Source organism: Doryrhamphus excisus, linkage group LG13, assembly GCF_037039965.1.
Source record: "Doryrhamphus excisus strain RoL-2023G ecotype Guam linkage group LG13, RoL_Dexc_Guam_v1.1, whole genome shotgun sequence".
Lineage (NCBI taxonomy): Eukaryota > Metazoa > Chordata > Actinopteri > Syngnathiformes > Syngnathidae > Doryrhamphus > Doryrhamphus excisus.
Genome location: NC_136369.1, coordinates 12,670,793 through 12,693,847, shown reverse-complemented (window position 1 = coordinate 12,693,847; position 23,055 = coordinate 12,670,793). Strand labels below are relative to the sequence as shown.

At 41.6% G+C, this 23,055-nt stretch overlaps 2 protein-coding genes across 3 annotated transcripts; one reads left to right on the top strand and one right to left on the bottom strand.

Moving 5' to 3' along the window:
* The first annotated feature begins 974 nt into the window (after nt 1–974).
* depdc7a (DEP domain containing 7, paralog a) lies at nt 975–11,164 on the top strand. Of its 2 annotated transcripts, none has more exons than XM_058088563.2 (9): nt 975–1,073; nt 5,952–6,408; nt 7,309–7,439; nt 7,556–7,748; nt 8,918–9,138; nt 9,217–9,359; nt 9,434–9,559; nt 10,274–10,352; nt 10,442–11,164. In XM_058088563.2, exons 2-9 carry the CDS (start codon nt 5,960–5,962, stop codon nt 10,663–10,665), a joined length of 1,566 nt encoding a protein of 521 aa, XP_057944546.2. In that variant the 5' UTR covers nt 975–1,073; nt 5,952–5,959; the 3' UTR covers nt 10,666–11,164. The 2 variants fall into 2 exon arrangements, with proteins under 2 accessions (XP_057944546.2, XP_057944545.2); XM_058088562.2 differs by lacking the exon at nt 975–1,073 and adding an exon at nt 2,863–3,214.
* A 576-nt stretch (nt 11,165–11,740) lies between these two features.
* Nucleotides 11,741–22,966, bottom strand: cstf3 (cleavage stimulation factor, 3' pre-RNA, subunit 3). Its single transcript, XM_058089475.2, has 20 exons — nt 22,753–22,966; nt 22,090–22,191; nt 20,271–20,366; nt 17,455–17,487; nt 16,946–17,043; nt 16,805–16,871; nt 16,699–16,733; nt 16,497–16,623; nt 15,913–15,990; nt 15,681–15,843; nt 15,479–15,588; nt 15,039–15,155; nt 14,252–14,470; nt 14,058–14,160; nt 13,370–13,439; nt 13,099–13,294; nt 12,613–12,763; nt 12,432–12,526; nt 12,293–12,353; nt 11,741–12,206 (listed from the first exon to the last, which is right to left on the bottom strand). The coding sequence occupies exons 1-20, from the start codon at nt 22,777–22,779 to the stop codon at nt 12,007–12,009; spliced, it is 2,148 nt and encodes a 715-aa protein (XP_057945458.2). The 5' UTR covers nt 22,780–22,966; the 3' UTR covers nt 11,741–12,006.
* Between the last annotated feature and the right edge of the window lie 89 nt (nt 22,967–23,055).

Here is a 23,055-nt window from a genome sequence, read left to right as displayed (position 1 = left end):
CAGTGTGAACCACCAGCCTGTTGAATAAAACATAACCATCATAGTTGCTGCCACAATGGAAAAATGACTGTAAAACAAATGTGTCTCTGTGCAGACGGCAGAGAAGAACCTCTGTCCTTTCTAGGGAGGGGGATCAGTCCACCATTCCACTACTGGTCAAACTGGTTGAGACGCATGCTGAACTGCTTTCTAGATGAATATGAATGTACTGCCTTGTTCCTGGGAATGAGGGATGAGAGAGGGGCTCCCACGTGTGTAAGTAGGACAGTGATGGTCAAGCCTTTTGTTGTAGCTACTAAATGTTTAGGCAAGTCCTGTTGATAGATTCATTGACACTTTAAAGTTCACTTTAGCTGCTGTAACATCCATTTAAGCCTCTATATCATGTCTGCAGTGGATTCAAGCAGCCAACATCCAGATGGGTCATGCATTCACTTTGTGCCACCTGCTTTAGGTATTTTCTATCATATGTGTAGTATGTGATTATTGATTTTTAGCGGTAGAAAATGAATGAATATCTTATTTATCATTAAAGCTTTTATAAGTACTGTGCTGTATCCCTGGTTTATGTGCTTTGTGCTTATGTGCTTAAAAAAAAATCTTTAATACTACATACTATGTACACAAATAATGCTTTACAGTGATGGATTATGTGGCGCTGCAACATCCTGGCTATGTCCTATGCATTCTGCCTCGTAAATAAATGGGGGGGGGGCAATAAGGCCAAATGTGTGGGAAAAATCTGATTTTGGAAAAAATAAATTATAGGGAGCTCTTAATACGTGATTACCGTATTCATTCTTTCAGAGGAAGAGTTTAATAATAATGGCATATTATTCATATTAGCCTGACTCTTTCTCTCTCTCCAATTGTGTTTTTATTCAACAATTTTCCTTATGAAAAAGTGGCAGGTTTACAAAACACAGGCGTGTTCTTGTGTAGAGTTGTGAAACCAGTTTTTCAATAAACCACAAGGCTTCCCACTCTTCAAGGACTGAGTTACCTTTCCTCTAAGGTGTGTTAGTGATATGTGGATGGATAAAAGCACAACAACCACACTGACTGGAAACAAGGTGAGTGCAATTCTCTTATTAATATTTCTTAAAATTCTCTTTTTAGGCACATTTTATTTACGTTCTAGGGTTCTTGTTAGGGTAAGGCCTTATTTGTTGGATTTTGGACTGTACATCACCCATGGTTCTCCTTTTTAGACTATGTCAAACAGCATTTCTTTTATGTAAACAAACCGGTTTGGCCTTGCACTCTTGAATGTTACCTGTTATATGCTGTACTTGAGTCACGTTCCCATTCTTGAGTTCGTAGTGTCACCTTACTTTGTTTTTTTTGTTTAGTTTTTTCCGCTGTCGTATTATTTACACCCCAAGGCAGATCGGTGCCAGTCACCGGGGTCAGAACTTTGAGGTTATGTGATATCGTGTGATAACGTGTGTGCATGAATTCAACACCTGGAGTAGTTCTTTTACATATTTACAATCTTGACCAAATAGCATAAAACAGACATATGAATATCAAATGTAATGAAACCCTGCATATCACCCTTTACCAAAACTTCTTTCCTGGGCGCAATGATTTGGCCCTGAAGCTTATGTTACATCCATCAACAACAGCAGCATAGAAACACTGACGAGACTTAAAATGTCCGCTCTCATTCGGATGGCTTTGCCTTGCAGTACAAGATGTGTCCTCCAATGCTGACAGCATACAAAAATCTTGTTGAGTCCTCGTAGCAAATTTGAGAGCTAAGTATCCACTCTTCCGTCTGTGAGTGACTAGAGGCTAGCAAGGTGTTGTGTTCCCCCGCCAGATAAATATAGTTTTTTGTTTTAGCTGCTACATTAACAATATTGCTGTTGCTTGGTTCATAAACAAGTCGGTAATGTAAATTGAACACCATTGGTGTTTTTAATTTCTTTTTGTGAGGGCTTTATCCTCAAAATAGGTATTTCCCATGATGTCAGTTGTAAGCTAGCTCATGCTAACTCATTTTCTCTCACTAGAACACACAGAAATGCAGTTTTCCTTTAACGTCAAGAAAATATTCAAAACTTCCTGGAGTGTGAGCATTATTCGATGATTAAAAGGCTTCATGTTTTTCTTTGTTATAAAAGTATCGTGGTCTTTGACAGAAAATAGCTATACAGTAGTAATAGTAATACAGTTGTCCAGTGAGTGTAACAAAATGCATATTTACCTTCTTAGTCTGCCATTAATCAGCTTATTTCATCATGATGATCGGCTTGTCTTTATCAGGTCTTCTTATTTTTCTTGGTTTTATCAGTTTTCTTCTTAGCTAACTGTAGCTAACTGTATAATGCTAAACAGCCACCTTGTTTTCATACACTTTTGTTAGTAATAGTAGTGGGCGGATCGATCCAAATATCGATAATATCGATGCCAACGTTGGTATCAATCGATACCAATCTAAAAAGATCGATACTTGGGCTTCAGCGGTTTCAATTAAGATACAACGTGGATGCGTTTGCTCTCCCCCCCTCTCTTGTATTTGATATACGTCACGTGACTCAACAGGCAAGTAAACACCGCCCACCACTACCTGCTGCAGGCAAGCCCAGACCTACCACGGAGAGAGCAGAAGAATGGCAGAAAGAAAGAGCAGCGCTGTTTGGTTATATTTTCAACCGAAAACGAGACCATGGCAAGTTGTATCATTTTTAAGAAGGCTGTAAGACAAAAACTTTTATTGTGCAAATAAAGTATTTTACATGTACTTATACAGTCTGTCCAAATTCTTTCTTGAATTTAACTGATTCATAATCTAAAAGGCAGAAAGGTAATAAAAAATCATTCAGATTTAGATTGATGATGCATTCACTTTCATTTAGAAAAAAGTATCATTGATACAGGCCCTGTATTTACTAGGTATCTGATCGATACCAAATCTAGCAGTATCGCACGCCACTAGTAAGGAATTCTCTTAAATGTTTCGTGGTTTAAATGGCGGAAGGAGGGAAGCAAGGAGCTTCTCATTCTCCCTTGAAAGTATCTTGCGGGGTGCTGATTGGCTACTGAATAATTCATTAGCAATGCAAGGAGGAGGAGATAGTTTCGGTTTGGAGGCGGTTGGTGTGCGTCACTTTCATGGCAGTGAGGAGGAAGACAAGGAGGAGGAAGAGCAGGGCAGTGTATGGGTCCTTACTGTCACTGGAGGTACTCTGCATGCATCGAGTAGCAGGTAGTACTGATCCTGTTTATTGTTATTTATACACTGATTACTAGTGGTTAGGACAGCATATTTGATTGCAAACACATATATTGGTTCTCCACCGTCATGGAGGCTGGTAGGCATCAATAGTTTGTTAATGATGAGTAGTAGAACTTATTGCAGGTCTTAATATGTGATTTATTTTACAATAACAATAAGTTGCTGTTTGAAGCTTCTTTGCACGTCTTACAAAATTTGAGTTAATTTGAGTTAAGGTGATTAATTCTGACAAAATGTAATTAAGTTCTATCACCATGACACGCGAGAGCTTGCCAAATAGTGATCCCACATTTAGTTAATATTATATCTTACACTTCACAATACATCACTGTTTGGCTATTTATGAAACATTTATTTTTTGTGATTCAGTGACCAGATCTTCCTTCTAGCCCATAAATCAACGTAAAATGCTGTTGTCAGATATTACCTTGGCGTTGCAGAGTTTGTGTACACAAGAAGGTAAAAGTGCCTGTACACCTGATAAACGGGCCAATGGCAACGAAGCGGTTTTGACTTTGACTGCTTAATCTCACTTGTTCTTGCATGCCAAAGGAATGAAGATTATCCGCACACCGGCTGTTAATGGCCTGATGCCACACACAGTGCAAGAGTGTATTAGAACATCAGTGATGTATTCTGACAGCATCCTTTGGGTCCGAGCAGACTATTTACTGCAACATAATGATGATGGTGATGTTGATGTTAATGAGGCTGCTGCTGTGATTTGACCTCCCGTGTGTTTGCCAGGGGGACAAAAAGTCCCCCTGTGTTGATGGCATGTGTCTCCCTCTGCAATTATTTACCTGCGCTGATGTGTGCAAACACTCCTTATACAGTACATGGAGCTTCATTTAAAGTGCTCAGTGATGCCATAGTGATCCAACATACCCTCATGATCCCCTTTCCTCCTTTCTGTCTTTTTTTGTTTCTAACAAGGTTTAATGGACATTGATAAGATCCGGATTTATTCAGTAATTAGTAATCCAGGGAATTGTGTGGATTACCCAGATGGCCCTGACCTCTATAACAAGGATTTTTAATCTGATAACATGATTTAAAAGTGATTGACTTGGCAATCGTCTTTCGGTGCCTTGTTTCTTCTCGATATGAAGTTAGAAAACGAAGTTAAATGCATATATAAAAATGCTGTGATCTATATTATTGTGCATAGTGCATGTGTTTGCACTAAGAAAACAACTTGTGTTAGTTTGGTTGTTATTATTATTAAATCATTCAGTAATTCATTCCCATCAATGTTTTTATATGCTTTTTAGACGTTTTTTTGCACAAAAATACATATATAACAACCATTCACAAAGAGAATTCACAATGGTAATGTTTCCAGAATTTCATGCTAACTCCACACAGCGATGGCCAAAGGTGGAATCGAACTTAGGTCTCCTAGCTGTGTGGCCTGTACGCTTAACGATTGTGCGATTTAACGTCAGAGCAATTTTAGGCCATAAAAGCAACCTCTAGGTTGCAGAAATGCATTCGATAATAGCTCGGTAGAGATCATGTAGGGATGGAAAAATGTGAGTGTAGCGTGCAGAAGGTCTTAAACAACGTCAAAGTTTCAGATAAGGAGCTTTGCGCATTTGGAAGTCAGTCCTGAAATACGTTTGGGATGGCTCAAAACGCTCAGTTTCAAAATACGTCGTAAAACTGTCCCTTTGTGATGTCACAATGCGGCGGACGTCCTTATATGTAAGCCAAATAAGCGCTCTGCCCTACCTAAAATGCTAAAGCTACATACCATTGACAGACGTTTTGAAGTAACCTCTTTTCTTGAGAAACTTTGGACTGTCCAGTCAGGATCCAACACATATGGCTGTATGTTAAAAGCGGACATTAAAAAAAATATCACGCAAGCAGAGTGAGCATGCCCGGAGGTGGGCCGTGGGTGGAATACATTAAAACAGACCGTTTTCACGGGAACCACGAAATCCAAAAAAATACAGCTGAATAGGTGCAGATTCTGGAAGAACTATAAAGCTTTGCGTGCTGGTTATTGTGTGTAGCCGCTCTATAGGAGTCCCCAACTCAATACAAAGGGACAAAAAATGGTCCACATAATAGGTCCGCTATGAAGGTTTTTTTCCCTTTTCTAGTCGGGAAGTAATATGGCCACCTATCAATAAAAAAAATCTGGTAAAAGTTGAAGTAAGAGAAAAGTCTCTTACAATCACCATGATAAACATGAACAATAATTGTTATGTCACTTACTATTCCTCACATAAACTGGAATATGGTCAGGGCAGAAAGTCAGCCCACCCTCCCTCTTCGCTTTTAACTCAAAGTCTGCTTTGTTCATCTGGTCACAGATGGCTCTATAATAGCATTTGTCATGTTGTGTTATCATAACATTGAGTGTAGTTGCTACTGTCACAGGCTGACTTATGGCTCCTGGCTGCTGCTGCTGCTGCTGCTGCTGATGACACGACTGACCACCCCCTCCCCTGCCCTAACATTTGCTAAACAGTTTCCTGTGGTGAAATGAACACAACGCTAACATCTCACCTGTAGGGAGGTCTCCGTGTGTTGCGTGATGAACCCCACAGCTGGTTCAACCATATGACAAATGACCGCTACAGTTTGGTTCACTTTGTTTTTCCAGCATCAGAATTGGGGAAGGGCACCAATATAGTAACAAGTGATGAATTAATTGTTCTAAGTTAATTGTTTTTTGTTCTCTTGCATCCATCAGAACGAGGCATGGCTGGGAACCCATTTCGGGCCACCCAAATCTGGAGCAGCATCATCTCCTATCTTCACACTCATGTGGAGGTCAAGAGGCGGCGCCATAACCTTAAGTCCTATCAGGACTGTTTCCTGGGCTCGGAGGCCGTGGACACCGTATTGGCTCACATCACCTTGAATCGCTTCTTCGGCGACGTGGCTGTCCCTCGCCACAAAGCCGTCCGTCTGTGTCAAGCTCTGATGGACTCAAGGGTCTTTGAGCCAGTGGGAGTCAAAGTATTCGGGAAGGAAAAGAAGCGCGCCACGTTTGAGGACAGCAGCTGTAGTTTGTACAGGTTCTTGAACCTGCCAAGCGGCACGTCGCCGCTGAACAACACCAAGTCCACCTCCACTGGGACCATAGAGAGCGGCTATGACTCTCCAAGCATGAACAGAAACAAAAACTACAGTCCTTCATGTGAAAGGTATGGATGCATTACTTATATTACAGATCTCATTTAGGACTGACTTTGTCCTCCAGCATATTACAGCGATACGCTAATATTGTACTTATAGGTCTCGGGCTGATACTGACACTTGGGGGCATGATACTGGGCCTGATACCAGACAAACCATGTGTTGATCTTATTATCACATACTATTTAATCATGAGCTTATTATCACGTACTATTTAATCAAAAGACCATTTTGTTTACAGAAATTTTTCAGTTTATTACATGTATTATATCTAAACAGTGTAAACTGTGTGTTCATGCTCGTGCACTGTTCTCTGATTGGTTGTTTCACAGTCACGATACCAGGACAGCTACGGGGGCTGATACTGGACATGGCTAAACTCTATATTTTATCAGTATCACTGCCCTGGGCTTTGACACAGTATAATTTCGCCCTTTTCCCGTATCATTCATGGGCGGTTTCTAGGGTACAGGGCCAATTAATACTGTAGTATGTGATAAAGGTTATTACTAAGGCTGTCAAAAATAGACAGCAACATAACTGAACACAAAATGCAGTTTTTAAATGAAAGTGAGAAAAAAAATCCAAACTCGCATGACCCTGTGTGGAAAAAAGGGATTGCTCCCCCTGTAAAAACATAACTGGGATTAATTAAGATCTATGATAGCCATTTCTAAAGCTCTGGAACTCCAGCAAAACCACAGACACAGCCATTATCCACAAATGGTGAAAACATGGAACAGCGTGTACTGTATGTCCAGTCTGCGCCAGAAAATAGACAATAGAAGAAGGAGGGTCTACATGGGGTGGAATATTGTAAACAAACATTCATGAAAAACAATTTAAAAATCTGTATTTTGTGTGATAAACCCAATCAAAGTCCACCAATTTGTCCGCTCTCTGTGCAGACAAGAGGTACCCAGCTACTCTACCCACTCGCCGGTTAGAAAAGGGAAAGCAGTGGAGGACGTGCTGAGAAATCTCAACCTGAGCTCCACGGTCACCCCTCAGATGATCAACTTGGGCCTCTCACGGGAGCGTAAGTAGAAGTCAGACAAAACAGCAAGAAAAACCAAATGGTGCAAAAGGTCACACGTACGACGTGTTGTGTGTTCCACTGACCTTTTGTGATGTTACGGCGGGTGTCCTCCACAGTGGTGGATGAGGTGTGGCACCAGCAGGCTGTGTACAGGCTTCTGCAGCTTATTGAGCTGCCGCTGTTGGAGGACTTGCTGGAGGGAAAGGATGCGTCGCGGTCTTCCTTGTATGCCGTGGACAGCAACTCGGACCTCATGTTGACGTCGAGCTACTTGGACAGAGAAGTTCTGAAGGCCTTCAGTGAGGCGCAGTAAGTGGGTGTCTAAACAACAGTGGCCAAAGTGGATGAAAAGCTTTTTGGAATGCAACAGAGCACATGAAAGTACAGTAAATCACAACCAAAATAAAAATGGTGGCCGACAGTGGAACTTCAGTGAACTGCTACAAAAGTGGTACAATTTGTAACTCGACAAGAATTTTCTACATAAATATGTTCAATTCTAACATCAAATTAAAGAAAAAACAAGAACAGGAATGTTGAATGTGAAACTATATCACACTAATACTTTTTACTTTGTCACCTATAAAAGTGATATGCAGTAATCCTTCATTTATCACAGTCAATTGGTTCTGGACCTGGCCGTGATGAGTGAATTTAAAGGGGAACTGTGCTTTTTGGGGAATGTCATTCACAATCCACTATATTATAACATTATAACATGATAGGAGTTAATAAGAGCTAGCTTACAATGCTGGCGTTTGGATACACGTACTTGTATTTTGACTTTTGGCATGGCTGTGTCTTCCAGCACAAGACGTGGGCTCCAGTCCTCAGGTAAAAAATGCTGCTACAATAATAATATGTCTGTAGCTTGGTTAATAAAACAAGTCAATTATGGAAATGGAACACTGTTTTTTGAAGTTTTTTTTGTGTCAAAATAGATATATTGATGTCCATTGCTAGCTTACTCCTATTAACTTGTTTTTCTTGCGCTACCAATGTACAGAAAAGGGAAAGAAAAATGTGTTCATGTTTCACATTAGGATTGTGAATGATGGGCAAAATTCTCCCCAAAAAGTGCAGTTCCCCTTTAAGACATAAATATGATTCATGCGAGAGCGTGTTGCTATAAATATGTTTTCGAGGAGAGCAGAGTGAGTGGTGAACAGGAAGTGACATCAAGGATCCACAGTAGAGTTTCATCCAGCCGTGGGTTATGGCCATGTTTTTATTTGTGTTATTATTTTGAGATCATTCAAACCAGCAACAAAAGCCTGTTTTTCAAGCGATCAAGTCAGTATGTCCGAGTGACTGATTTCATCAATGCCTTGAATGCATCTTCTGAATGCCTTGTATTTGTGGTTTGGTTCATTTAGCCATACAAATACAATGAATATTCCTATATAATGACATTAGGTGACAGTATTCCCTCTCTAGTTTGACTTAAATTCTACTTTTCTTCTTCTCTGCCCCTTTAGTGAAGATGAGTGGATGTCAGGCGCTGTGGACTGTCTGGAGTTTCTCCCTGATGAGCAAGTGGTGGAGGTTAGTCGAGGTTTGGCAGGCCGTGCCAGTGACCTTGTCCAGTGTAAGAGGCTGCTCTACGACGTCCTGGCTCAGCATTACGCTCAAGCGGACCAGCCACCTTTGCTGAGCAACCATGTATTCGACATCCACTCGGGCATCTCCGAGCTTCTAGGTGAGAAGATGCTCTCCTCTTTTGCTTCAAGATGTCGCTTGCCCTTTTACCTCATACGGATAATTTCATTGTTATCAGTGAACGGTAAGCTGGAACAAGCTCTGGAGGCTCTGCAGCTCAGCCTGAAGCTGCAGGACTCCCGCTGCAGGGAGGAGCTGCGAAGGCTGCTGAGGTTCATGGCTATTGCCGCCAGAACGCAGGACATCAAACTTCACAAAGAGGTTTGTGTGTGTGTGTGTGTGTGTTGTAGTAAAGTGGTTCCTCCATGTTTACTAACCACACATGCTCTCCTCAGATCGAGAACCGCATGGCAGTAAAGAGGTCGTTCTCCAGCGCCATCATCTACAGCAGAAGACTCTCCAAGGGCAAAGTGGACCTGATGGTTCTGTTTATGATGGACAACCACTGTGATCTGTTCAAAGTGAGTGTTAGCATGATAACAATCATGCTCTCAGCAAGAGGTTTTTAGACCACGATAACAAGTTGTTTACGTGAGTTTCAACTCCGGAACACATCAGGAACTGCTTAGAAGAGATTCCATAAAATTAAATGCATCTGTCTCCTGTCAAAAAAAAAAACAAACCAAAATGAAGAGCTTCCCAACAGGAAGGAGGCGATAAACCTGATTGTTATATAAGGGAGCTGCACTGGGAGCAAAGACAATAATTGCGCTTTTGTTTGTGCTCTCCTCTTTAATACTTCCATCCTGTCTTCACCGACCACACACACACACACACACACTAACAGCATTAGGTACACCCGCACACTCTAGTCCTGCATGTTTGTCACACTTAAATGTTTCAGATCATGGAGGATCAAGGATATTTTGTTATTTGTTCTATGCTGCTTATCCTCACTAGGGTCAAAGGTATGCTGGAGTCTATCCCAGCTGTCTTTGGGTGAGAGGCGGGGTACACCCTGCACTGGTCGCCAGCCAATCACTGGGCACATATAGACAAACAACCATTCACACTCACATTCATACCTATGGACAATTTGGAGTCGCCAATTAACCTAGCATGTTTTTGACTCAAGTCTAATAGTCAAGTCTCTGTAATTATTGCCTACAAAACATGCTACCACTTTGTCTTACATGACTCAAAATGTTAAATAGGCCATTTTTTTCTGCCATCAGGTTCCTGTTTCATTACACACGATGGTGAGCGACAGATTAAAAAACATCGTCAAAGGCAAGGATGCCGATGTTATAACAGGTATGCACATTCATGCTTTACACCGTCATCATTTTCTCTTCTTCTCACAACATGTCTTATACGCTATGTTCTCCCCTCTTTATATTTAGGATCGACATATTGCACAAGACAGACCGTGAAGGCTTACTCGGAAAATACGGAAAAACACACCAAAGAGGAACTGCGGTCGTTACTGCGGACCATCCACGAAAACCCCAATGTACCTCCCAAAGAAAAGCGACGTCTCTTGGGACAGTTTTACAAAGGACACCCGGAAATTTTTGTGCAGTATTTTGGCAATAAGATGTCCAGCATGAACGTGGTGCTACAGTAAATTTTATATTGGTGTAATATAATATGTACATTTGAAGATATGGATGCCTTTTTGTAAATAGTCTGTTGACTAAGAATGTGAATTAAGCTGTGATTTTTTGGGATAAGTTTATTAAATATATATATTGTATGGACAAAAAAAAATAATTGTACTCTAACCACCACAGGAATTTGAAGATAAGGAAGAAGTTGTTCTCTATTTTGGAGCTAGAACACTTCCACTCTACGGAGAAGACAGGATGTTGGGAGCGTGTCTACGAATTTTTCTCAGTCTTCCACACCAAACCGAGGCCTTCCCCAAACAAAGAAAATTGGAAGTGTCATATTGTACTAGATGTCTTGGAAAAATATATTTTTTTTAATAATAACTGGTGTTCTCTCATAAGTAAGCTCAGTAGGAATGTCAGTACTCAATAACTGTATTATTTGTGCTTATTGGAAAAAGAATAACAATGTTCCAAATAAACAATAAAGCGATGCAGACCAGCTGTGTCTGCCTTCTGAAGGTAATTTGAAAGTCCGATGTTGCAGTCTTGTAAAAAGACTGCATGATTCATAAGAATTCTCTCCATGTGGGCATCTAAGCCTAAAAAGCATAGTTTCTATAACTATAAAGCCTACCCTAGACTACTAAGTATGTTTGTACAGTATATATGTTTCTGTTCTTTTTTTTTAATGGAATTGTGCATCTTATAGGTTACATTTTGGGGGAAAATGCTTTAATATCATTTGTTTTTCTGTTTTTATACTTGCATTCCCAGGCTGTCAACTACGACCCCCTAGTGGACATATTGTGCATGAACCGTCTAGAATTGTGTCCATCCTCACTATCCCAGCTGACTTTGGGTGAGAGGTGATTGGCTGGAGCGCAGGGCACATATAGATAACCATCCACACTCACATTCATACCTATGGACGATTTAGAGTGGCCAATTAACTTACCTTGTGAGAGGAAGCCAGAACTCCACACAGTCGCTCAAAAACGGAAATTCATCACAAAATGTCTTTCACTTTCAGCATCAACCGTCTGTTTGTATTATCCAACCACAATGTGATGACTGAAAATACACGACGGATGTTTTGTACACTTTTATTGAAAGGAATCAGTGGATGGATCCAGTTATCTAAAAATAATTGCCGTCACTGGAACATCACAAGGCCAAGACTGAGCTGTGTGCCACAACAGATGACTTAAAAACTTTGTACAGTATCTTCATCAGTCTTTCAACATAAAAACACAAGGACACTCGGGTATAGTGTATGTACGGCAGCTGTACGCTCTCCAGAAACAAACTTATTTACCTCCTTTGGCCACTTGGTACATTCTTGTAAGGCTCTTTCCTTATCGAATCCTCTTCTGTTGGCGAGCGCGGTAGATGTCGTGGACGGGCGGCGCCACCGCTCCTTTGTCGTCTTCCTCATCCGAGTCTGCGTTGGGTCTCTTGAGAGATTTGGCTATGGCGTGGTTCTCCATGGCGCCGTTGCCTTCGCCACTGCCGTCGGGGAGTCTGCCTGTGATGAGCTCTACAGCAGCTTCGACAGCTTGGAGGAGGTAATTTGTCACATGTTGATTGTTGTTATTACATTCTAGATATCACCTAGTAACAACTCGGTGTCAAGTGACTTACTTTCAGGAAGTGTGCATCTCCTGAAAGTCTCTATGAGCTCATCCACTTGAACAAACGGACCCTGCAGAGATAATGACAGGACATCTTTAAAATACACACAAACCAACCTGTTGACCATTACACAGGCCACTGTACTGACGGTGAAACACGCAGGCGGGGGAAGCAGCTTCATTAGAATGACGGCCACAGGGGGGACAGGGAACACTCCGCCAGGGACAGGGTGCAGGCCTGGAGCTGTGGACGCACCAAAGAGGAGGTGGTGTTGGTGAATAAGAGACATCACGGCAGTCGTGGCTCAAAACAAGATGAAGAGTACACACGGGCCAAGTGGCGTGGCTGGAAGGGAATCATCTGATTGGTGTCTGGTTTGGGGTACTCTGGTTTTCGGTCTAGTTCGTCCTTCAGCGTGGGCACGGAGGGCACCACCACAGTCTCAGGAAGCAGAGAAGCCAGTTTGGCACGGGACACATCCTTCAAACACAAGAACATACACGGTGTGGACACATTCATTAATATATTTGTGTTATCTAACTCTCCTACTCCTGCAACACACCTGAAGGGGACTGACAGGAACATATTTGTAAAATTTTAGCAAGATTGGTTGAGAAAAGCCACCATCAAACAAAACGTCACAGGTACGAGTCGGCAACTGATTGCCCAGAGGTCATCAAGCATTCACCTAATGATTATAAAACTTTAATATCTATACTAGATGTATACTGCCATGTCCTCCAAAGCACCACAACTGTCACTTAGTCATACGCCACATGGGGTGAATGTGAGGTTGAGGCTGTCAAAGTACACACCTTGTAACCCAGAGCCTTGAGTTCACTGGTAGAGCAAGGATACAAGTCCATGAACTTGTATCGATCAACTAGCAAGGCTGTCTCTTTGCCTTCATACTCGTCCTTGAAGGCAGAGAACCGCCGTCGTTCCACCTTCAGAATACTGGCCAGGTCTCCTATGTTGCTCTCGAAGGCCAGAAAACGAGACCAAACCTCACTGTGAATGGAGCAAACCAACAAAAAAGTCAGCTGAGGCTAATTGATTAGTCATGTGATATATGGGATACTGTACCCCGACTTCTCTGGCGAGAGGTTTCCTGAGGTGAGCACACGTTCAAACAGAACCCTGGTGTTGTTATCCTCTGTAGAGATGTGAGAAGGGAGGGTAAGAAGGTTGTCACAGGGAGTGATGTCTTCTGTCGTGTAGCAAATGACCCTTTTGACAATATGTCTGAAAACCAGCTCTCTACTGTATTACTACTATCTATTGTATTACTCTACTGCAAGTATTAGCATTTGGGACCAAATTGAGGTGAAAGAAAAATAGGAAAAATAAATTATTGTAGTCTAGCTGCCGAAACACAATGAACAAACAACATACACATCCTGTAAACTGTACATTATTTAAAAAATGGTCCATATTTCCATAATCGATATGCATTTGCAGTACATCTTAGTACACCTCTCTAAATCTGTTTTTAATGTCTAACTTTATATATCGGACTGCTGTGCCCCGCCCCGCTTTTACTCATGTTTTAACTGTGTATTAACCAATGAATGTTGTATTTTGGTGTGTCTTCTACTCTGTTTACTTGCTTTTATTCAACTCCATTCTTCTGTAAAGTGTCTTTGAGTATTTTGAAAAGCGCTATACAAATAAAATGTATTATTTATTATTACATCCAATTTGATACATTCATTTCCTTTTTTAAGTTTCTTCGCACCTCACACTGCTAACATTTCATGATGACAGAACCTACCATTGAGATGTGAGAGGTAATCAATGTACGCAAGTATGTACTCTGGAATGTCACCATATTTCTTTAAGCCAAGCTCAAAAATCTTAAAGGCCACAGATTTGTCCTGTTGGAGTGGAAAAAAAAACGACAACAACATGAGTGTGAGTCCCTTGAGTGATGGTGTCACCTTGCAGGTCACATGAGAAGCGCCTCACCTTGCTGCAGTAGTACTCCATCAGAGCTGCAGTAACGTACACGTGGTGGCGAGTGCGTGGATCCTCTCTGGCCTTTTTGAAGATAGTGCGGCCCGATTTAATGCCCTCCGCCCTCCTGGCGAACTTCATGTACTGGATGTACACCAGCGTGGGGTCGATGTCCTCTACCGCCAGCAGCTTATTGTAGATGCTGTGAACCTTCTCGTGCTTCATACGACTCTGTGAAGCAAAGTGGCAATGAAGCAGAACTTTTCTATTCTAAATGACTCATTATTTTAGGAGGAAAACGACAGAGCACCCACTCTATTGTATCCCAACAATTGTCATTCGACACACTAACCATTCCGGTCTTTTTAGACCTGACCAGCTCATGTTTCCACATGGGGGGCAATAGACTTGTCACTCTATTGCTGTGTCTCTCTCTCTGTGGTGCTCCCTACCCCTGGTCCCTCCCCCTCACACACAAGTAGCTCTACCTATCACTCACTTGGCTGCAGCAGAGAACAGGACAAGAGAAACTGTGATTTTTTTTCACCATGGTAACCTGTGACATTGTAAAACAATGTAACGCTTTAGTGCCGTGTTATCAGGGCCCGTCAAGGAGAACATTCTGGTTTTGGTAAGTTTAGAGAGCATATTACAGAGTTTGAATGCTGTGCAGTGTGCAAGTTAGCCAGGGCTCCAGCACCAGCAAAGCAAATTTGTGGCAACACCTAAAAGTGGCATGTTCTTACATATGTTGACAGTCTTACTAATTACACTTCATTATTTTCATAAGGTGACCAACCTCTTCATAGTCTGCAAATGAGAAGTAAAGAAGCATGTTCTTCTTCAGTAGTGTCCCGATAGCACGTTCGTAGATGTTAGCAGCCTCATCACTGAACAGCTTAGAGTTATTCAAGTCCTGTGAGGGGGAAAAAAAAGCCGGAATAATAAATGATCAGATGATTTTGTAGTGTCAATTTTGTATACACTCACCAGACCTTCAGTAGGTACACCTAGCACAATTGAGTTGAACTAGTTAGATGTCCACTACTAAGAATCCCACTAGACATATTCTGCATTTACTCATTTTAGTCAATACATATTTTCACTCAATAAGAAAGCAAATACATTACAGTTTATCTTTGCAAACAGACTTTTCATTGCATTTTACCTTTAATCTCATTAGAATGTGCAGGTGTACCTCACCCTGTGTGCATAACAATAAAAGATTTTGTGCCATACCCCTTTCTCTGCCAACAACTTGCTGGACTGCTCCAAGTACTGAGCTGCCTCGTACCACACATCAGGATGGTGGCCCAGCACCAGCAGACATTGCTCATAGGCAAACATCACTGTGATGAAGGTCACATGTCAATATTTTCACAGCAAAGCAGTAAAACATAGCTACAAGATGAATTGAGTCAGACATTTTAGACAACAATACCTCTCTTTGTAATGAGCGTCTGGTCCTCTGTGCGTAGTGGATTGCTCTTCTCCCACTGAATATATTTCTTCCACATTTCAACTTGCAGGGCCTCCTGGGGAGAGTTCTGGGGCGGCACAGACGGCGCGTTCCTGTCTAGCCCCTTCATCACGGTCTCGTACTCCTGCGAGACGTCAGAAGGTTCAGCAAAATCATCACATTTTATTTCTGAGGTGTTTTAAAAGGTTCTTACCTTGGCTACTCTCCTTGCGTTCATGTAGTCTCTGCTTCGATCCTCAATCATCTTTTTAGCCAAGTGTATATTGATACCCTGATGTGTTGAACAACAAACTGTCAGCATTAAAAGTGCAAAAAAACAAACACAAACAGGCTTCCCTACACATCATAAAACAAAGTCAGGACTTCTACCAACTATTTGTTAGTCAGCTACAGGCTAGGTTTCATCATTTTTAAAAATGTGCCTGTAATGACAGCACTGCAACTCACAAAACTATGCTAGTGTTGCTAATGTGTGTGTCCTCTCGTCCCACCTCTTAATGTGTTGTTGTTCTATGTGATACAGTATATGGCATCTATTCGGTTGGATAAGTGCAGTGTGTGTACTGTATATAAAAAGTGAATATACAGCTTGGAAAAACACAGCTCATTAGCATTAAAGTGACATACACGCAAAATGCTGTTCACTGTTGGGTTTTCTAAAAGCCAAATTTGAACTGTCTAAATTCCAGCGTCAAGGATAGATTTGCACAACACACTTCCAATATATACTAATATGGGGCCGCTGGAACTTATAGAACTTGAAGAAAAAGATCTCACCTCCTCATATTTGCTATAATCTCTCCACAGCTGCTCTATGTTAATCATAGGATTCACACAACCCCTCTGGTACACCCTCCTCACTGCTGTGATGCGCTGGTTCTCTGCGTATGAGCCCACAGCTTCACTGGTGGCACATAGAACAGCATTACATTTGCATCACATGGTAAATACAGTTATAAATGGTGGGGAAATAACTCACACTCCCTTGAGAAAGTTGATGTAATCCACCCAAATCTGTGACAAAGAGCAAAAAGTCAATAGGAAACAAAAGAGAAATGCACATTATAACACAGCACCCAAATTACCTGATATGACATAATTTCCATGCCGATTTTATCGAGGGCAAAGTCGTATGCCTGAGCCATCTTCTCTCTGGGGAAAGAAAACGGTTTTAAAAATTCATTGAATATCAATCAGTAAGATTTGCAAGAGTCACGCCATCTTACTTGTAGCTGGGCAGCTTTCCTTTGGTCTCCCGCACGTATGAGAGGTAACACTTCCATAGGTCGATGTGCAACACTTTCATGAGGCACCTCTGGAACAACTGTGGGGTAGAGAGCAGTTTGATGTGTATTGAGGGGATTTTAGACTGCTATACAAGATGTGCACTGACTACTCTAAAAGGATATCCGGCGTTGTCCAATGAGAAGATATACTGCAATAAAATGCTTGCTGAAATGTGTGTGTGTGGGGGGGGGTCTACTCCCAATTCTGTCATTTGGCGAATTTATACCTAATAGCAATCTTTTGGGGAAAATGTTGAGGAAGATTCAATAAAAAAATAAAGACTAGTGCCCAGTGTTTCTTTTGGTTGTACTGCATGAACTGCCTGGAACAAAATATTTATTTCATGTTGCCAGTCACAAAGGACCAGAACATGACACCCCCACCCTCCTTTGAACTCAATAACCCTAATCAGCGGAGTCTGTTAAATAGATCAGGGGGCATTACTCACCTTTTCTACCTTGTCATAGTTTTTAGCCTTTATCTGCAAATAGAGTGTAAATGCAATGTTATTCCAAGAGTTATTTTCACCCATGTAGGGCTTCCAATAAACATGCATTCATGCACACACACCACACGCCTTCAGATCAACAAAGTGAAATTCACACAAGAATGACAAACCACTTGTAAAAAGGGGTTTATTATTACGTGGCGTAGATTAGGCCTCAGAACTTAAATCCCTGTGACTATAAATACCATACTGGATGGCTAATTACAATGAAGAGTCATTGCAAAAACACTCTTTCACTTCCTGTATGAGTTGTGGAAGCATCCATCAAGACAAACTGTTGTTCATGTGGCAATATTACTCCAGGTTGGTAAGACGCCAACATTTGAGTGCAGTGTTTCAAATAACAAACCCTACAAAAGTGTAAAGCAACTGATGGATAAAAACAAACACATTCTGAGGGTATTGTTGGCGTAGTTCACAATAGGAGGTGACTGCATTTCCTGGCTATTGTGTCAGAAATACTTTGTTGAACTTAGGTTACAGGACAGCGACATAAAGCATACAAACAAAGCGCTTTTACTCCGTTTACTCTACCCATTAAGCTTCAATCAACACTACACTGCAATACTAACAAGGTGGAGAAGCAAAACTGTGTAAGTGGCCCCAGGGCTGCTGCCAGGTATTTTGGGCACCATCAAAAAAAAAAAAATAATCACATTGGGCCTGCACCTTGGAATTGTCGTAAATCGCCTCCGCCTCAATCAGCGAGTGCAGATTGGATGGAAAAAACCATGACGCACAATTGAGTAAAAAGTTTATTTTATGAGAGAAACAATTACTTTCGGTATAAGGGTTTAAGTGATCAAATGTATATTTTAAAAACAGCACAACTGATGAAAAAAAGGTGATGCAGTACCACTGTATATCACAAGGGGCAATAGTGAGTTGTTATACTTAAAGCTTGTAACGATAACTTAACTCGTCCATGAAGTCAACACCGTTGACTGGTGTCTGGTGTAAATAGTTTCACATAATGAACAGCAGAAATGAAAACACAGCTGTCATTGTCTGAGAATAAAGTGAAAATATTAAGAGGAAAAAGAAAAATGCTAGAATAAACTAGTATGTTGAAATATGTAATTTGTCATAGCAGAATTTAATTGCAGAAAACAAAAACATTTTTAAGTCGTATGACAAACACAGAATAAAGTTGGAATTTTTGCTAAATTAGGTTTTGGACGGAAATAAGCGCAACATACGATTACACACGGAGCATGCATCCTTTCATTTTTCAGTATGCGGCCTCGGTGGGAAGTTTGTACAACCCTGTTGGAAGCAGTCATTATGTGGTCAAAATGTGACATTTCTGGGTAGGGATTGACAATTCTCAAAGATCATGCTTCCTGTACATGATTCATTTTCAGCAAGTCACGTTCCTTGCTGTTGTGTTCAAAGCTAGTTTGTGTGTGTGAACAGATTGGAAAAAAAAATTAAAAAGTTCTAGCAGACCGACAGCTTAAAATTGGGTTGTGGGGCTTTGGAGGGCATAGGCATGCACAAAGAGTGCTGGGCAAGGTGCAGCACAAGTGCTGACTTTCACGACCATGAAAACGGGAAGGAGGGCCAGTTTTATTGACTGGGGCATTCCGTACCCTAACATCCAAGTCTAATGCACACCACAGGTCAGCAAATTACAACATTGTGCTATGTAAAGGCTGTTTGCACTATGAATCAAAAGTTGAAATCTGACTGCCAGTCCTCCTGAAGGAGACAGCACTGCACCAACATATCCAAAAATAGCTCTGACACATGCTCACTGCAACTTGAGCAAGATGTTTAAAAAAAATGTAAGACTGTTGGCGCTACAACCTATCACTCAACCACCAATCAAAACACAAATCCTGACAAATGTCATCCAATATGTGAGCTAAAACAAGCCTGCAGGAGGAAAGCTAGGAAGGTATGAATGTGCTTCAGAATTCCTGATAACAGCAGCAGTAAAACAACATGATTTGGACCAAGTAATTGCAAAACCTTATCCTTGCTCCCAAAACCTCTTTTTTTTTGTTGCACATAACCAATCATATCTCCCGTTCTTTTTGCTACTTGCTTCCCAAGGTCCAGTGGATGTTCCTGGAATGGTGGTAAATTCTGAGCGTTCAACTTTGTTTTGATTCATTATCCACAGTATAAGAACGCTGAAATGGCTGTGATGTAAAAAAATCGGGTTTCTTCCATCTCATATGGATAAGTTAGGAAGGGTTGATTAGTTCTGACAGCATAACAACAAATGGGGGCAAAAAAACAAAAAAAGCAGGCTGGATCATTTCCCCTCCCTTCAAAGGGGGATTTTATGTCACTGGTATAGAGTGATGCACGAAAGGATTTCTTCATAATATTCCAAAAGAAAGGACACAGGAGGCAATAAATTGACACGACAAGTGAATAAAAGGCTAATGCACTCCAAATACCATTAAAAATGTTTAATTACTGTTGCAAACCAAACATGCAACAAATGCATTTTACCCCATTTGAAAACGTATGGCGAAAATATGTTAAAAATCCTAGGAACACAAATATAAACTTTTCCCTTGTAACGTTTAAAGGCACAATCCTCCAAAAATATTTTTAAATGTTGACAGGATCTATTTAATAAATGCTTTGGTAGTAGATGACGTAAAACCCTCAACGTTAGGAATTATGACTTTAAACCTTATATACAGAAGACAGTGTGGAAATCACATTGTTGATCATGTAAGGCAATAATAATCTCAGTCATGCATACGTAGAATGAGGGTAGGAAAAAAAGTATTAACCTCAGCTTCAATGAATAGTTTCCAGAATCTGCCGGAACTTGGAAACTGTGAGACAAGTCGTTCATATGTCTTCCTTGCTTTATCAATAGGTTGGTTCTAAAGAGGGAGAATGCATTTACATCCGCACAAAACGAGGAATTGAAAATACACTGCTCACAAAAATTAAAGGAACACTTTAAAGAAACATTAGATGCATCAGATCTCAATATGAAGTTGGATATCTATAAAAATAATGACAGGGCAGTGTCTTAGGAACAAAAGGATGCCACGTCTTTTAATGGAAATAAAAGTTTTCAGCCTACAGAGGGCTCAATTGTGCAGACACCATAAAATCAGAGTGAAACAAAGATGTGGCAGGCCAGTCCATTTGTTCCAAAACTTAATTTCTGCAACTCAAAATGCTTTTCAGTATCTTGTGTGGCCCCCACGAGCTTGTATGCATGCTTGACAACGTCGCAGCATGCTCCTAATGAGACAACGGATGCCGTCTTGTGGCATTTCCTCCCAGATCTGTGTGAGGGTATCCTTGAGCTCTTGTACAGTCTGAGGAGCAACCTGGCGGCGCCTAATGGACCGAAACATAATGTCCCAGAGATGTTCTATTGGGTTTAAGTCAGAGGATCGTGAAGGCCATTCAATTGTTTCAATTCCTTCATCCTCCAGGTACTGCCTGCATACTCTTGCCACGTGAGGCCGGGCATTGTCGTGCATTAGGAGGAAACCAGGACCTACTGCACCAGCATAGGGTCTGACAATGGGTTCAAGGATTTCATCGCGATACCTTATGGCAGTCAGAGCACCATTTCCTAGGCAGTAGAGGTCTGTGCGTCCCTCCATGGATATGCCTCCCCAGACCATCACTGACCCACCACCAAGCCTGTCATGTTGAACGACGTTGCAGGCAGCATCTCCTTGTCTTCTCCAGACTCTTTCACGTCTATCACAGGTGCTCAGGGTGAACCTACTCTCGTTTGTGAATAGTACAGGGCGCCAGTGGCGGACTTGCCAATTCTGGTGTTCTTGAGCAAATGCCAGTCGAGCTCCACGGTGCTGGGCAGTGAGCACAGGGCCCACTACAGGACATCGGGCCCTCAGGCCACCTTCATGAAGTCTGTTCCTGATTGTTTGGGTAGACACATTCACACCAGTGGTCCTCTGGAGGTCATTCTGTAGGGCACGAGCAGTGCTCAGCCTGTTCCGCCTTGCACAAAGGAGCAGGTATCGGTCCTGCTGTGGGGTTGAGGACCTTCTACGGCCCTGTCCAGCTCTCCGAGAATAACCACCAGTCTCCTGAAATCTCCATGTTCTGGAGATTGCGCTGGGCGACACGTTAAACCTTCGTGCTGCAGCACGTGTGGATGTGCCATCTTGGAGAAGTTGGACAACCTGTGCAACTTCTGGAGGGTTAAGGAATCGCCTCATACTGCCAGTAGAGATGATTATGCAAGCCAAAATCAGCACGAGTGGAAAACCAGCCAAAAAAGATCAAGAGGGAGAAACTTGAAATGACCTCCACATCTAAAACCAGTCCTGTTTTGAGGGTTTTCTAATTGTTGCCACTGAAGTGCACCTTTTGTTAATTCCATGAACACCAATACAGCTGAAATTGATTAACAAGGCCCTCAGCTGCTTAACCAACCAGAAAATTATCAGACAGGTTTAATTCAATTCATGCCAGGCCCAATAAAAGTGTTCCTTTAATTTTTGTGAGCAGTGTATACATTAGGCTTTTGGGATTTAAACAAACCAACAACCCCTCCTCCCCTTATCCCCTTATCATTATGTTTACCCCTATAATGCAACTCTTGAATGACTAAACCTGTGCTTCTCGAATCAGAATGCTCCATGCGTCAAGGTCATATGGGTTTTCTTCCAACTTCTTCTCTGCCTTCTTCACTTTCTCCGGGACATATTCTGCTGCCTGCATGGGGGAAGACAAAATGCATGATGATAAACAATTATGTTGTAGAATGGAGTATGAGCGTGCAACTAATCATACTATTGTGGGGGAATGATATCAGTATACAGAGACAGTAAAAGTGGGTGTTTAGGTTGCACCAAATTTATGCTTCACTGCAGTTAATCGCTGACACCTTTGTTATGAATGGGGCTCAAACACCTCCCACTCGTGGTCCGCAACAGGCTTTTGCATTTTTACGCGCATTGTTAATCGTGTCTCTGCATATTTACAACTTAAAAACAAAGGTTTTGTTTTTGCAATATATCGGTAAAAACGGAGGAACCAAATCAGTCCAACGACACTCAAGAGCGACACCGCAGCAACTCGATAGCCAACACGATGTGAGGAGGGTTTTTCCACTAACAAATACCAGAAACTAGCAACACAATGGTGATGGCCAGCAGTAAATAGTCATATAATAACGACAAAATTGACAGTATATATAACTACACAATCCATATTAATAACAACGAACACAAGCTAAAGGAGGGATTTGGGCCTGGCGATGTTGGCTAACTTTACCTGGTCGGCTGCTGCATCGGTAGACATGGCTGGAAGAGTAATATGAGGTTAGAGAAGTACTTTCAGTATGTTTAACACCGAAATGACAACGTAGAGGTCAACTTTAAAGTAAGCTATGTAACAAGCATTATCTTCAAACCGAGCTATCACGTTTCCCTCAAAGGGCTGCCTGCTCGGTGACTAGCAGACTTTTCAAAATGGCTTCGCTGTTGGCAAAACCTATGAAACGTCCGGTTTAAATCTTTCAAAATAAAACGAGACACTTCTCAAGGCAAAAACGAATCACACTACAATGCAAGCAAG